The sequence below is a fragment of the Falco naumanni genome, chromosome 11 (assembly GCF_017639655.2).
Source record: "Falco naumanni isolate bFalNau1 chromosome 11, bFalNau1.pat, whole genome shotgun sequence".
Taxonomy (NCBI): Eukaryota; Metazoa; Chordata; class Aves; order Falconiformes; family Falconidae; genus Falco; species Falco naumanni.
The window spans coordinates 13,857,875-13,872,014 of NC_054064.1; the positions used below are offsets into that span (position 1 = coordinate 13,857,875).

At 38.5% G+C, this 14,140-nt stretch overlaps 1 protein-coding gene across 1 annotated transcript in view; it reads right to left on the minus strand.

Moving 5' to 3' along the window:
- Window positions 1–472: 472 nt before the first annotated feature.
- SLC30A7 (solute carrier family 30 member 7) overlaps window positions 473–14,140 on the minus strand; it is a 37,002-nt gene continuing 23,334 nt past the window's right edge. Inside the window, exons 9-11 of the mRNA XM_040611058.1 lie at window positions 9,220–9,310; window positions 8,086–8,235; window positions 473–5,376 (exon numbers count right to left, since the gene is read on the minus strand). Of these exons, the coding sequence (XP_040466992.1) occupies window positions 5,329–5,376; window positions 8,086–8,235; window positions 9,220–9,310 (289 nt within the window). The 3' untranslated portion in view covers window positions 473–5,328. The remainder of the gene's footprint in view (window positions 5,377–8,085; window positions 8,236–9,219; window positions 9,311–14,140) is intronic.

A 14,140-nucleotide genomic window follows, 5' to 3' on the forward strand; every position in this document is an offset into this window, starting at 1 on the left:
TGTACACTGCTTCAAAAGACAACATGGTAGGAGCATGGACCAATTTTGGTTTTCAGCTTTGCAGAAACAAAGTAGTTCTCTCACCAGTAGAAACCTCAGTCTGCAAAACCTGTTAGGTCTGTGTCCATCTCTGCAACTTGGGAGAGCGAATGCAGACAGGTGAGAACGTTCTGTATGTCTAAACCAAGAAAAACAAGAACTGACCCCTTGGACAGTTGGTGAAACAGGGAGAAGCTGCATGGAATTTCTTATTACAGAAGGCTGCAACTTAAAATAGAACTGGATTTCTTCACATGTTAATGCTAGCATTTATGAAGTGCTGCACTCAAACTGCAGCAACCACAATGAACCTCAAGCCAATTCCCAGAAAACAGACTGCAGGAATTCTAACATCAGCTAATGGATGATGGTGGTTGCTATTTCAGCTAGTCCTCACAGTACGTATGAGAACAAAGCAGACCTGTAGGCATACTTTTTTTTAAACTGAAGATTTATTGGAAAGAAATTTGATCCCATATCTTTTCAGCAATATAGGATATTTAACATTTTATATAGACCGTATTCAAGTAGAAAAGATTACATTAAAAATTTCTAATATTGCACTTGGGACAAGTCATGGCTAAGCTACTAACATTAGCATTCCAGAACAAAATCATACATAGTCTTCAGAATTTTAGTGAGCTGCCTTGTGTTATCATTAAGATTTCTTTACAGGTATTGTGATATACTGTATTATTCAACTTGAGCTCACTGCTAAGTGTATTTCCTGTAATTTAAAGGTAAAGGCAAGCAATATGCTGAATGCAAGCAATATGCTGTTTGCTACCAGGAAAGATTTTAGCAATGTCTTCATTCACAATATTTCACGCTTCAGCCAAAATACTGTAGCGATTCATTTAACTCTTGTACAAGATCCCAGTATACACATGAAAGACTTCAATGCACATGGGAAGTGAAATACACAACTCCTTTTACACATTATTTCCGCCAAATTACTACATAGGCAGGAACCTTTTGTGGCTCACTGAAACAGACAAGTAGATTAACCAGTATTTGCACACAGTGAGACATGTAGTCTTCACATGCCAGGCACAGCAGAAGCATAACTGGTGTCTTTTCACATTATAGCAGGCTCTGGCCACTGAAGTCCGTCCCAACAGAGACAGTCACGGCAACAAAGCCTGAACGGGGGAGAAACCCAAAAGGGACTCCCGGCAAGATGCAGATAGGGATTTTTATAGAAGTGTAAAAGAGGAATTAACCGTAAGTGCTATGGGGATCAGAGACATGGATTATTAAAATAAAAAGAAAGAAAATCCCTCTATCCTTATGCCGAAACATGCTTAAAATGGGTGGTAATCTGACAGCTGCTGGGGAAAACAGGACAGCGCTTAACGAGTAACTACAGCTGTTGCTCTGACTTGGTATTTAAAGATCTTGTTACATGAGTAGTGATTAGGATTTGCATATTACAGATGCACGGAGGTTTCTGCAACTGAAATCTGCACTGTGAGAAAAAAGCCATGAACTTCACCCTCTCGCTGCGCAGGGCGTGCAAAGGGTGGAAAACTGCAGTTCAGCAGCAGCTTCTCTCTTCTTTATATTTGCAAAACAGGGTCACCTGCAACAGCTAAAGAGATACTCTTTCTTTCCTTCACCTTTAAACACGGCTTTGCTACTTGAGAGAAAAAAATAATGTTAAGGGTCACTAAGGTCCATTTTATTAGCAGCAGCAGTTTCAATTTTTATGTGAAAATAGTGTCCTCTTACTAATGATGCAAATGAACTTTTGCCGTAGTTTAGCAAATCACACAAGTGACCTAGTGCTCTGTAAGGGCCCTGTTGATGAAGGTACAAGTCTATACATACTTACAGACTTACAGATTGGCCTACAAAGGACCAGTCTTCACTTCGCATACTCATAGTAAGAGTAGTTTTGTTCCACTGTTATGTACCATGACTGACATTTGGCACACTTTAATACAGGCCCTCAGTTTGCACTTGTTTTATCTTCTTATTTTGCTGTAGGTCCTGTAAAAATGATAAAGTTTGCAGGCTTCATCATTGGGACAACATGATTTTAAGTTACTGTTTTCAGTCACAGAAGAAAACCCCACGTAGAAAGACCAGGAACCATACAGTAAGCTTCAGTACATGAAAGCATGAGAAAAATCATACTTGGAAAACTCGGTTCAAAATTCAGTACTGGATATACCAGCAAGCTGAGTTTTAGCAGATGATCTGCAGACATACATCCATCTCTGGATGTCCGTCCTTCACACAAAAATTTAAATGATGCAGTGCATCTCCAATGAAGTGTTAAAAGCGAAGTGTTACACAGAACAGTGGCGCGTTGACTCTCAGAATAAGAAAAGCTGCACTTTCAATTGCATGATTTGTACTCTCCTAAAACCTGAGCAATATCCCCTTAGCAGGTAAAAAAAAATAATAACAATCAGATGTCACTTCGCTTACTGACATACTAGATGTGAGTGTAGTTACCTACAGAGATGTAATCTACTCTTCTGCCGAGTTTTGTGATGCTTCTCCTTTTTCAGAAAGACTAAAAAGGCTTGAAGTTACTTTGAATCTGACTTCCCTGCCTATCCCCAATTACATTTAACAAACAAAAGACACAGTTCTTACTACAAAAGCATCGAGCTGACCTTAAAAATAATGAACAAGGTGCTACCTGGGTTAGAAAACTCGGACTTTAACGTACGCTTCCAACAGTCAGGCAAGTTGTAATAAGCAACAAAAAGATGTCAAAAGTTATTACAATCAATATTGGGTAATTCTCAAAAGTTTGTAGACATACATCTTAAGAAACCCGCACCAGTAACAAACACAATAGCCTCTCAGGCAGATTCTCGCTTAGGAACAAATTGTAGCAGTTGTCTTTTCATTAAGAAAACTGAAATACTGGCTAAGCTTAGCAACGTGGGCAGCACCACAGTATTTCAGCAAGTCCGGGAATACTCAGTCCTGAAACATGCTGGTATAACCATGATTTAAACCGAAGCCACAACTGCAAGGACTGGTACTTGCCTTTAAAGTGATATCAGTTGATCTTCTGTAATTGTCAAATAGTAGTAATGTTAACTATAAAAAAAAATAAAATCAAGAAATCATGCTGTCAACCAAGAAGCAGCAGCCTATAAGGAACATACTACAAAACAGCATGAGGGGTCTCTGCCCTATAATCACAACCATATTTTAATTACCTTTTCTCTGAACATATATGCAAATGCTATGGTAAACTGCAGTACTCAGATCTGCTCAAGAGATTCTTGCACCCGACTGCACTGTGTAACGCTCAGATCCCACTCGTCAGAACTCCAGGCCTGACAGAGCACCTGCAAGGTGAGTGGGGAGGGAGCCCGACAGGGCGCCGGGCAGGAGGCCACGAGGGCTGTGGGACGGTGCTGTCACCTGAAAAGAAAGAGCACTCTGCACCTGCATGCCCAGGATCAGAAACCAGCAACAGGGATAAAGAAGGATCCAAAGACTGGACAGGACTCTAAATTTTGAAAGCAATACCTATGTGGCTCGTTACTGCTTTAGACCTAGTTTTCAGTTCCAAGCACAAAAGTACACCCCCAAAATCAACATTCATGTTTCCATAGCTCATCTGGAAAATTCAGGAACCAACTATCAATTTGGTAACCATCATGTTTTCTCATGAAAAAAGATCAACATTCAGGTGCTATATAGGAATGAATGACAGAATGAACACAAGAAATTCTTCATCTCTATCATGCATTCAGCAACATCAGTGGCAAAGGATCCATTTCTGCAAATGAGTCTTCACTACTCTCACAGTGCCTAGCACTTGCTACACAGATGCTGTCAGCTTCACAGGGCCTTGATTTCAGTATTACTACATAGCAGGTACCAGAAGAATACTTAAAATCCATACTGTCAGGAGCAGCTATCATTTCTCAGAAAAATGCCTGTCTTGTTTTCTGCTTCACAATGTTCCATTTGTAAAATGCCCCCTTATAAAATCTTCCATCACTAAGTTACCTCCTACAGCATAGTGGAATTATAATCTGTAATACCAAGTACAGCAGATTGTCTTTGAAAACAACACTAAGATTCAGAAGTTTAGAATGATTATAAATGCTAGAAACATATGACAGACATGTTTCTGGAAAAAACAACTGCACTGAGATATTTTTTTTTTCATGAAAACACAAAAGGCTACAGTAAGATAGTAAAAACTGTCAGACTTGTGAACCCAAAAAAAGCATAATCTTTAACATGAACCACGGTCCTTATTTCCATTTCAGGTATAACCACCAGCAACAACTACTTTCAGTATTTGGAAAGGCATAAGTTCTCACCAGTTTCTTTAATAAAAATTATTACAACCTATTAAAATCAAGATGATTTAAGCTTTCATAAACAATTTGGGGATTTAATTTTTCCCACCACATAATTTGGAAGATAAAATCTTCAATCATTGCTTCCATCACGAGCATCTTCCCTCAGCTGCCTGTTGTTTCAGTGACTATGAACACGAGTAGCATCATGTAATGTCTCATTACTCTCAACAGTATTAAGAGACTAATAATGAGAGTTAAATCTAATATTTTGACTAGAGCAATTTCCACAAGATATGTGCATAAAAATATCCAGCTTGTTTTGGAAACAAGTCTCTTCACAACAGCTTTGTCTTTTACATAGAGAATTCTTCTGTCTGGTAAGATGCAAGTATAAGGGAAGTTAAACATTTACAGTTATGCAAGTACACCCCCCAAGCCCCCCCTCCCCCGTCACCAGTAAATAATCAGACTGCATACAAGATATTTGTAAAAGTAATAAAACCCTTTGATGCTCCATATTTATGCTGGCAAATACTTCTGATATGAAAGGCACTTTGAAAACCCAATATGGTTTGGTTCATTAAGTTTGCAAAGTACAAACAATTGTACAAACATACAATTATATTGAAGCATGTCAGCCATTGTGACATTATCTACAAAACAAGTTTCCAATTGTTGATAACACTGGTTTTATGGGAATGAGCAGTGGTTTCAGCAGCTTTACTGAAGACATGACAGGGTTTCCAGTACCACAATTTTAGTAAGTAAAAAAACCCTCAAAAACCTGTAAGTTTAGGGGCCACAAAAACCCAAGACCCAAAGTCCATAACATTCACCCAATATTTACTCCTTAGAAGTGAAGTCCATCCACAGCCCAAGGGCAGAAATCTGTTCAATCAATCCAGAACAGTGGCAGAGGCAGGCTCTGTCTTGAGAAGTAAGTTGTTATACCATTACAGTACAGAAAACTTTGGTCCAACAGCACAGTTTCAGAAATTCACTACATGGCTGCGACATCAATCTGTATGTAAAGCTGTCTCACTCCTGCCTATGGAAAAGAGAAGGAGAGTTAAAAAAAAAACACCTGTAAAGCCAAAGCAATTCAACTGTCCTGAACACCAGTCCACATCAGTACGTTACCTAGCAAAAAACACTCAGTATGTTATTTTTTCTGTAATTCATCTTCCACATTTACCACATCATTCAATGACATCCTGGCAATGTGGAAACCTATGAACTGAGAGCGCTGTATGAATACATAGTTCTTCTTCACACAGTCAGCTGCACATATGTAATTATATATGAACATTAGCTTTGCTACGTGACCTTTTCTGATTCACCCGAAGCAACTGTCACATGTGAAGCTGCACAAAAGCAACTCTTACTTTCTTTTGTACAGGATTAACTTCCTGAAAAGCAAGCTGCTTGAAGAGCTGTCAGTTTAAAATGGAGCTAAGCACAAGAGTGTTACATCAGATTTATTGTTCCAAGCAGTTCTACACTGAGATTTTCGCAAGAAACAACAATAGCTACAATGAATTTACATGACATCACAACACACTAACTTTCGGTAAAGGTATGCGAATCGTACTAAAGCATTTCTCTCCTCAGAAATCCCATTAAACAAGGCTTAGATGGACTTGCTTGGTTTTATTATCAATCCATATAAAAACAGCATTAAAAAAATCACTTATTCATTTTAACATCAGTGGCAGGCCAGCAGCAACGTTGTGATGGCTGCTGATTAGGCAACGTGATCTTGAAGCACAAGGCTGAACACTGCTGAAGATCACATTGCCTTCAACTATCATCAACTTGCTTTTAGCTCAGTTGAGTGGCAAAACCAAATACCAGTGATAGAAAGATTAATGAGGGCCAGTATTACTGAGAAGAAAAAAATAAAAATCTCTATTTTCTCCAACTGTTCCTCCACTTAGTACCATAGGTCAGGTAAGAAAAATGATAGAACTTCTTGTCCCAAATCCCCTCCCTGACAGATGGCTCTTGATACCTGCAGAGCTACAAAACAGCTGAAGAGCTAACAACTCACTTGGAAAATGCAATCCTTTGGAGACTTGAGATGTAAAATTAGTTTTCATGTAATAGAATGTTCTGCATAGTCCTTCCTAAAAAAATATCCCTTAGTTTCAAACTACAGTCTGTAGAATGAGCCATGCAGACTGATTTCTACCTACTCAATAATCTAAAGCTGGATGTGATGGAACATCTCAAAAAGGACCAAGATTTATTCATGAAGTTTGATTTTAGAGTATTTGTAACAACAAATCCTCCTTCCCTAAGTTTCTAACATAAAAACAAGTATGTGGGTTCATTTTTATTGAGTTCCCCACAACCGAGTACTTTGAGTATCCAAGATTCATTTAACAAAAAAATAATCCAGTCTGGAATTTTTAATAAATGTTACAAAACAGTTAATAAAAGAGGGTTCTTATCAGATGCATGAACGACTCACTAAGCCATCACATACACAAGCTGCCAATGCAGTAGACGAATACAACATTTAGGACAAGGGAAAGAACGCGCATGTGAGCACACAAGGACGTTCCCCACTGTCGAAAGCTCTGAAAAAGAACACTGATGCGAGCACTTTAATTAAACTGTTGATAGAAGCAGGTTTTATTTACAGCATCAAATATACCTGATCAGAAGCCCACTTTATTCACTGTCCAACTGACTTAGAGAAGTAATTTACATATCTCCAAAATATTAACCTTCGGCTGATAATATTTTGTTAGCTAAAACACTGGTTATAAACAAGAGTATTTGTCTCCTTTTCAGCTACAAAGCTCTCAGTTACTGAAAAGCAGAGAAAGGACATTATAAAAAAACGTGATAGTTTCTTCAAATACAGACCCCCAATATAAAGAATAAAACCAGGATGTTTGGCTCTGGATGGTATATGAGAGTGAGTAAGTTTCCAGCTTTATTCTTCACAAAGTTCTCTTGCTGGAGAAGAATCTTCTGTTTTATATTAATAGACTCTGGGTTCTATCTGTAAACTATACACATCCAGTAGCTATACTGGAATAGGCAGCCAAACTGAATTTTGTGTTTCATGGTTGAAAGTATAAGCAAGCAACAGAAAAATATTTCTGGAATTTGCAAGAACTATCAACTTCTAATAAAGTTTCTGTTGTTCACAAGAATTCATATCAGCTGAAAGTGCTATCAAATACATCACTATCTATATAAAAAACCCCACAAACCTGTGGAGAAATAAATAGGAACACACTTGTCCTATACAACATGACAACTGATGGTTACATTTTAACTAGTGATCACCATAGCACGGATGTTACTAAAAGACAACAAAATACGCAAAGACATTGGAATCTTAGGAAGACAGAAATGGATGACAAACATAGCCTCAGCACAGTGAAAAACGTAAGCAGGTCCAGTCTGTGGTCAGAAGCCCTACCCTGAGGGAAGCCCCCATCTGTTTTCTTGGTTCCTTATAGGTCAACATAGGGTTTCAAATTAATTTGATACAGCTCAGACAAATACAGCTGTTATCTCCATCAAATGGCATCAAAACCCGATACAGAGAGGTACAGGAATTCCACATACACTACTGAGAATTTTGAAATTGCTCTATACAGCTGGAGCAGAGAAGCTTTTCAAACCACACCGATAAGAAAACCAGAAACATTTAATCTTTCTTCATAAGAATCACAATGTCACATCACGTGACACACAATTTACACTTTGAGATGCAATTGCCACTAATGAGACATACCTGAGTAAAAATATTGTGAGTCTGGCTTAGAATCCATCTTCCATCAGCATCAGGAGCTACTAATAATTTCAACGTTCCAATGTAAACATCAGTACAGAGGGTCCAGAAATGTGGATCATGTAAACTGTAAACTCCTTGCAACTGCTGCACCTAAAAATATAGGAAAATTTAAAAAAATATATTTCAGAAAATGTCTGTATTATGTCTTTTTACAGAAAATATAAAAGCCGATGCATTCTTTACTTCTATTCACTGTGCAATTTGTGATATTTGACTTGAACTTATCTCAGTAATTGTAAGGAAGGTGAAAACATACAGCTTGCATGTATGTGTCAAGATTTTGTACCTTGCTCCGTTTCCAGCCTACATATATTTCACTGAAACCATTTCTGAAACAGTGGTGTCCAAGAGAGAAAAGTACAGTTATTGAATTTGAGAAGGCATCCAATTTTTGCAAATGCAGGAATTTTCCCATAAAACATTTTGTGAGAGATTCTAACTATTAACATAAACATATTAATATTTTTCTGTGAATATTTTGTGAGGGCTTCAGTTTCTCCTGTTAAAACCCTTCCTTTTCCCCTGTCCAATTGTAGCAAACCCTCCATGTGACGATTACAGTCCTGCAACTTCCCGAGGAAAGGCGACACTCCCTACGTGGGCTTTGTACTTGGCAAAGGCGCTTCAACGGTCAGGTCGTGACACAGCAATAGGTAAGTTAAACAGGAGTACCAGCAGAGGTCAAATCCAGAGTAACCGATGTATTCTTATAAATACATATCTATCCAGTGGTACTCCACTTCACTTTACTAAGAACTAGATTTTGAGGGAAACAAAAATCTGAACAAACCAGGAAAACATTACACACTTTGTATCAGCACAAAGTACTTGGAGAGTTTCAGGATCTGTTTTTCTAAACCAACACAGCACATTTTAGAACACAAACTGAGTTGAAGTGACATGCAGTTTAGGACTTCAGAAAGGTAAGAATCAAACTGGTACCTCCATTTGTACAGTCTAAGGAATCTTTCACAGGCATTACTGGAAAAACATGACAAAATTATCCTCAAACACGCAATTGAGGCTTATTAAGTCAGCAGCTTGATCTGAGGCAAAAACAGCCTAAGAGCTCACCCTCTGGTAGCACTGCGGCAGGGCGTTTTCCAGGGAAGGAGGAGTTCGCTGCATCAAAATTCCAATGGATTCTTTTAAAAGGGGAACGATACTGGAAAGAAAAAAGGAAGGTAGCTACCGTTACATTTTCAAAACATGCAGAACAAAGAGCAACACAACATTCCTTTATGCTCTTGAAGAATTTTTCTTTTGTTATTTTTCCAGAAGCTGAGAAAGTTGCCATAAAAACCTGGTACAGAAAATAAAAGGACTGACAAAATTGCTGCGCTGTCTTACTAAAGGTCAGATCGCGCTCCCCTAGATTTTCCGCAGAGACAACTGGTGGATAATCACAAAAGATCAACGTTTAATCATAGCATTTGAGTTTAAATCTCTTGGTGTCTTAAAAGTTATGTGACAAAGCAGCTGATAAGTACAGCTCAAAACCAAAACCTACTTCAACAGCAATCACTCACAACCAACCATAGAAACATATGCAACTGAAATGGTTTTTGCTTTTGTGTCTGGCTTAAGGCATATTTTTCTTATGAACTAAGATAATAATGGGGAAATGATAAAACAAAATTAGTATGGACCAGTCCAGCTATAACAAAGATGTTTTCTCAGAAACAGACAACTTAGCATATTCTTGAAGTGAACTAAGTGTAGGGTCTCATCCAAGCTCAAGGATTAAACATTTGGAAACAATTAGAGGTTCCCTCCTGGCCAAATGGTCCTGTTTAATCAGCAAGCTAAGATGACACTCTTTTTTCTTATTATTACTTCCTTCCCCGCCCCCCCTTTTTTTTTTTTTTTTAATAAAACCAGGAGACCAGTAAGCCCATACCCTGAAACAACCACTAAAAATTTATATTCTTAAGTATTCAGTATGGTGATTTTTTTTTTGTTTAGGAGTAGTGCATCATGTCTGGCTCAGTACAGCATCCTAAAATTTTCAAGAGGATGACAAATATCTATAGCCTAATACTAAAACTTAACTAGCAATCTCATTTCAAGACCACATAGGTCACCTAACACTCTAGACCAAAAGTGATGATATACTTCGGAAATTGTAAGCTGAACTTCAGTGTTCAGCACTGGTGTCACACTGGAATACATTGAGTGATGAGATAAAAAGCACCCAGAAAACATTTTTAAGATATTAATTGGGCTGTCTGTTAGAGGAAACCACAGAAGCTTTGTTTAAAATCTCATGAAGTGATGTAGAATACACTGTGTAGACCCGTTGTATATTTGCAGATGGTGAGCAGCATGACCCCACCATTCCTTTGCATGATGATTCCATTTGGACATGGAAGCAGCGCTGGCTGATCGACTGCTCAGCTCACTCCCTGGCTAATCCTTAGCCAGCGGTGGGAGGGAGTTAGAAGGTGCATGACTCTTGTCTAATGAGCCCCAGAGAAAGAAATACCCTAAGTCTTCCTGCAGGCACACTAGTTATTCCAGGCAAACTCACTGCCTGATGCACTCCATCACGGGCCTCACACAGTTGCGCCCAAGGAATCAGTTCAGATAAAGGAAGAAGCAATTAAGGGCAGGCAGGAGTGGCCTAAACTGGACCCGTCACTGACACAATTAAACACTTAGCAATGCAATAACTGTCAATCTCTCTAAAGGGAGCTTAATTGGAGTGTCACATTCTACAGACAGTGGATTACAGAAGTTTAGGGAAAAAGGTTCTCTTATCAATGGACCCATCTCACTAAATAATGTCCATGTCACAAGCATTACATCAAAGGGAGCTGGAGGTGCCAAAATACTCCATTGCTGAATTGATTTCAGTTTAACTTACTATTTAAAATGCAGGTTTGCTTCTTAATAAAAACCTTGAAAGACCAAAACACAAGCTCAGGATGCAAACTGAATACAAGATTTTTTTAACACTGACTCCATCCCCATAAATTTAACAAGGCCCCTCAAACATATGCATCCAGAGGCTTCAAAAACCACAAATGCACAGGCTACATATTTTTTCCCAGGGCAAGAAATAAAAGAATGGAGAATGTAGGGGCTTGCCTTTTCATTGAAACATACCACTAGGAACAAAAAAATTCCGTGAAAGAAACCTAACAAAAATATATCTGATTTGGACAACTTATTTACATTAGTTGATAAAACTGATGTACATTACCTGATGGAATAGAAATGAATTGGCAAGTAGGAGATTTGGAGAGACAGCCTACGGATATTTAAGACTAGCAGGCTGGGCATATTAACCCATTTCAAAAAAGGATTTGGTCAGTGAAACTGATTGATTCATTCTAGAATAGGATACACATTGAAAAGAGGAAGTTAAAACCCCGTCAGAGAGCTCTTCGCCTGAAGATGCATTTAGAATTACTACCTGCTTCATTCTGAAAACCTTGTTGCCTCAAACCCGATCTTCCAGGGTTAAGTCCATGCAATTAGCAGGGCGTATACAAGCACCGAAGACTGCCTCTCCTTGTCAGGCAACAGGGTGCAGTTTTAAGCAGCTCTAGGAACCATTAGCTCAAAATCAACTAATGCACAAAAACGTGAATGGGAGTAGACACTCCACTCCTAGCATAGGTGGTGCAGCTTAAAATATAGTCTTTCTGCTAGCAACATTTTGCCTATTCACGTTTCTGTAATGGATCCACACTAAAGCCTTAAGAGAGAAACCTCCCGTGCAAGTTTTTGGCAATAATGCTGCACAATTTACGCTTTTATCCAGACTTCACAAAAAAGCTAAAGCTGTTGTGTTTAATTGGAACAGCAACAACTTACAAGTCCAAAGAATAGAGGCAAATCAGGATGTGGCTTGGTACTGTAGGCGAAAGTTGAAGCATACCCCAGGTAACACCTCCCTCCTCTAACGCAGACACAGCGTTCAGCTACAAATACATCTTTTGCAAAGCTGAAAAGGCCAAAGACAGCTGCAGCGATGTGATATATCCTCACAAATGCTGTTAGCGCACAGAAACACATGCACACATCTACCATACAAGTCAAAAGACTACAAAGTAGTCTTTTATTGCAAGCCAAACTAACACAACAAGCTATAGAACCCAGTTTTCTGAAGTCTTATGTTTTCCGTTGTTTCATGCATACTACTGAAGTACAAAACCTTTAATTAAAAACCAAAACTCCACGAAGTATGGTCTTTTCTCAAGCACTAACTAAAAAACAGTATTAGCACTACCTGAAAAACAGTATTAGTTAATCACCAGGAGGCACTAGAAATACTAGTTCCATCTCATGTGACTGAAGAAAACACTATGACAGATGACAATACCAAGCAGGCTGAGAATGTGGTTAGAGAATTTGACCAAGCTTTCCTTTTTTTGGATTAGTCATTAGTGCAAAATACACGTGGTTGTCTCTGCAACAACTACTGCACTGGTACTTCCCCCCCTTTTTTTATTTACAGAAAGATTATTGAGGAAAATAAATAATACTGACTTGTCACCAAGCAAAACGTTTTTTCATGCATAAGCATATAAGCTTTGCTGCTAAGGCAGATGCAATCTTCCAATGCTCTCTGATTACTAAGCCTTGAATCTAAAATATCACACTCCTTTACAAGACAATGGAATTTGAAAGCAGTGCTAACCCACAGCAAGACTTGGGACACAAACATATCCTCTACAAAAGCCACAATAGCAAAAGCAGCTAAAGTGTGCAAAATGAGTTCGCAGCACACCATGCTTGCGCATACACTGTTACAGAGGAAGTGAAAGCTGCTCAAACAGATAACAGCTATTGACAGGAATCTGATAAATCTAGCCTGCCACTACTACTACTACTACTACTACTACTACACGGCTTGATCAACAATGAAGAGTGAAACAATCACATTCTTAATCAACTTGCATCACATTCAGATAATAGTCATACCCATTCCAGTCCCACCCTGTTTATGCCACTGCTCTTGCTGGCATAGGTAACAAGACTGGCTGGCACAGTCATTATCTTGGCCAGTAAGGCTGAAAGCAACTCTGGGGTAAAGAACCCTTAAAAGTATTGTAAGGCAGAGAAGAGCAGAAAATTTATTTACTGCTTTCAGCACCACAGAAAAGAGAGGATACTTGTGACAGATTTTGTGGAAGGTAAACAAACATCGCTAAGACTCATGACCAGCTATGGTTCTTCAAAGACCATAGCTGAAAATCTACAGCCAGATTTCAAAATCTTTTTTTTTTTTTTTTTCCCCACCCACCATCCACATTTGCAGTGTCAAGACTGTCAAGCTATTTCAGAACTGTAATAAAATTTTTCTATTAGGCAATGGCAATTTTAATCAGACTGCAAGCTTTGCTCAAGACAAGGAACACAGGTTTAACATTTACTTTTCCAATTTTACATTGTGTGTCCTAGTAATAATGTACTACTATGATTCTCAAGCAAGGCTGGCAGGTACTGTTACCCTGTAAATAAAGGCAGTGCATGCTATGTAGCAATGATGGCTCAAAACAACACCAACAAGCAGCATGCTAGTTTGGGGGAGTTTTGCTACAGACATTCCTTCTGAATCTTAGCGAATGCAGCGCTCCATTTAAAAAAGCATTTTTTTTCATACCGTCATGCCCCAAACACCATAGGCATATACCCTAAATGTTCCATCCTCCCTCAAAGTTCTTTCATATTATATCATGTTCAATCAGCTCTAGACTGTATGTAAAAATTACGTAATCCACGAAAGCAACTTCACTAAATGACTGAATTGTCTCATTTCTTTGAGCACTTAATAGGCAGTCTCCATGCTCTATCCATCTAGTATCATATTTAGTCTACAGTGCCTTTCTAGAAATATGTGGGTCTAAGTAGTTTCGGACAAACTTCTTGCTTTATACTAGAGTTGTGGCTTTTGCTCGATGACTAATTTCACATAGCTGATTGAAATACTGAAATTGCTTCAACATTTCAGAAGAAAGCTTAGAATTCTAAGGCTAAAAACCAA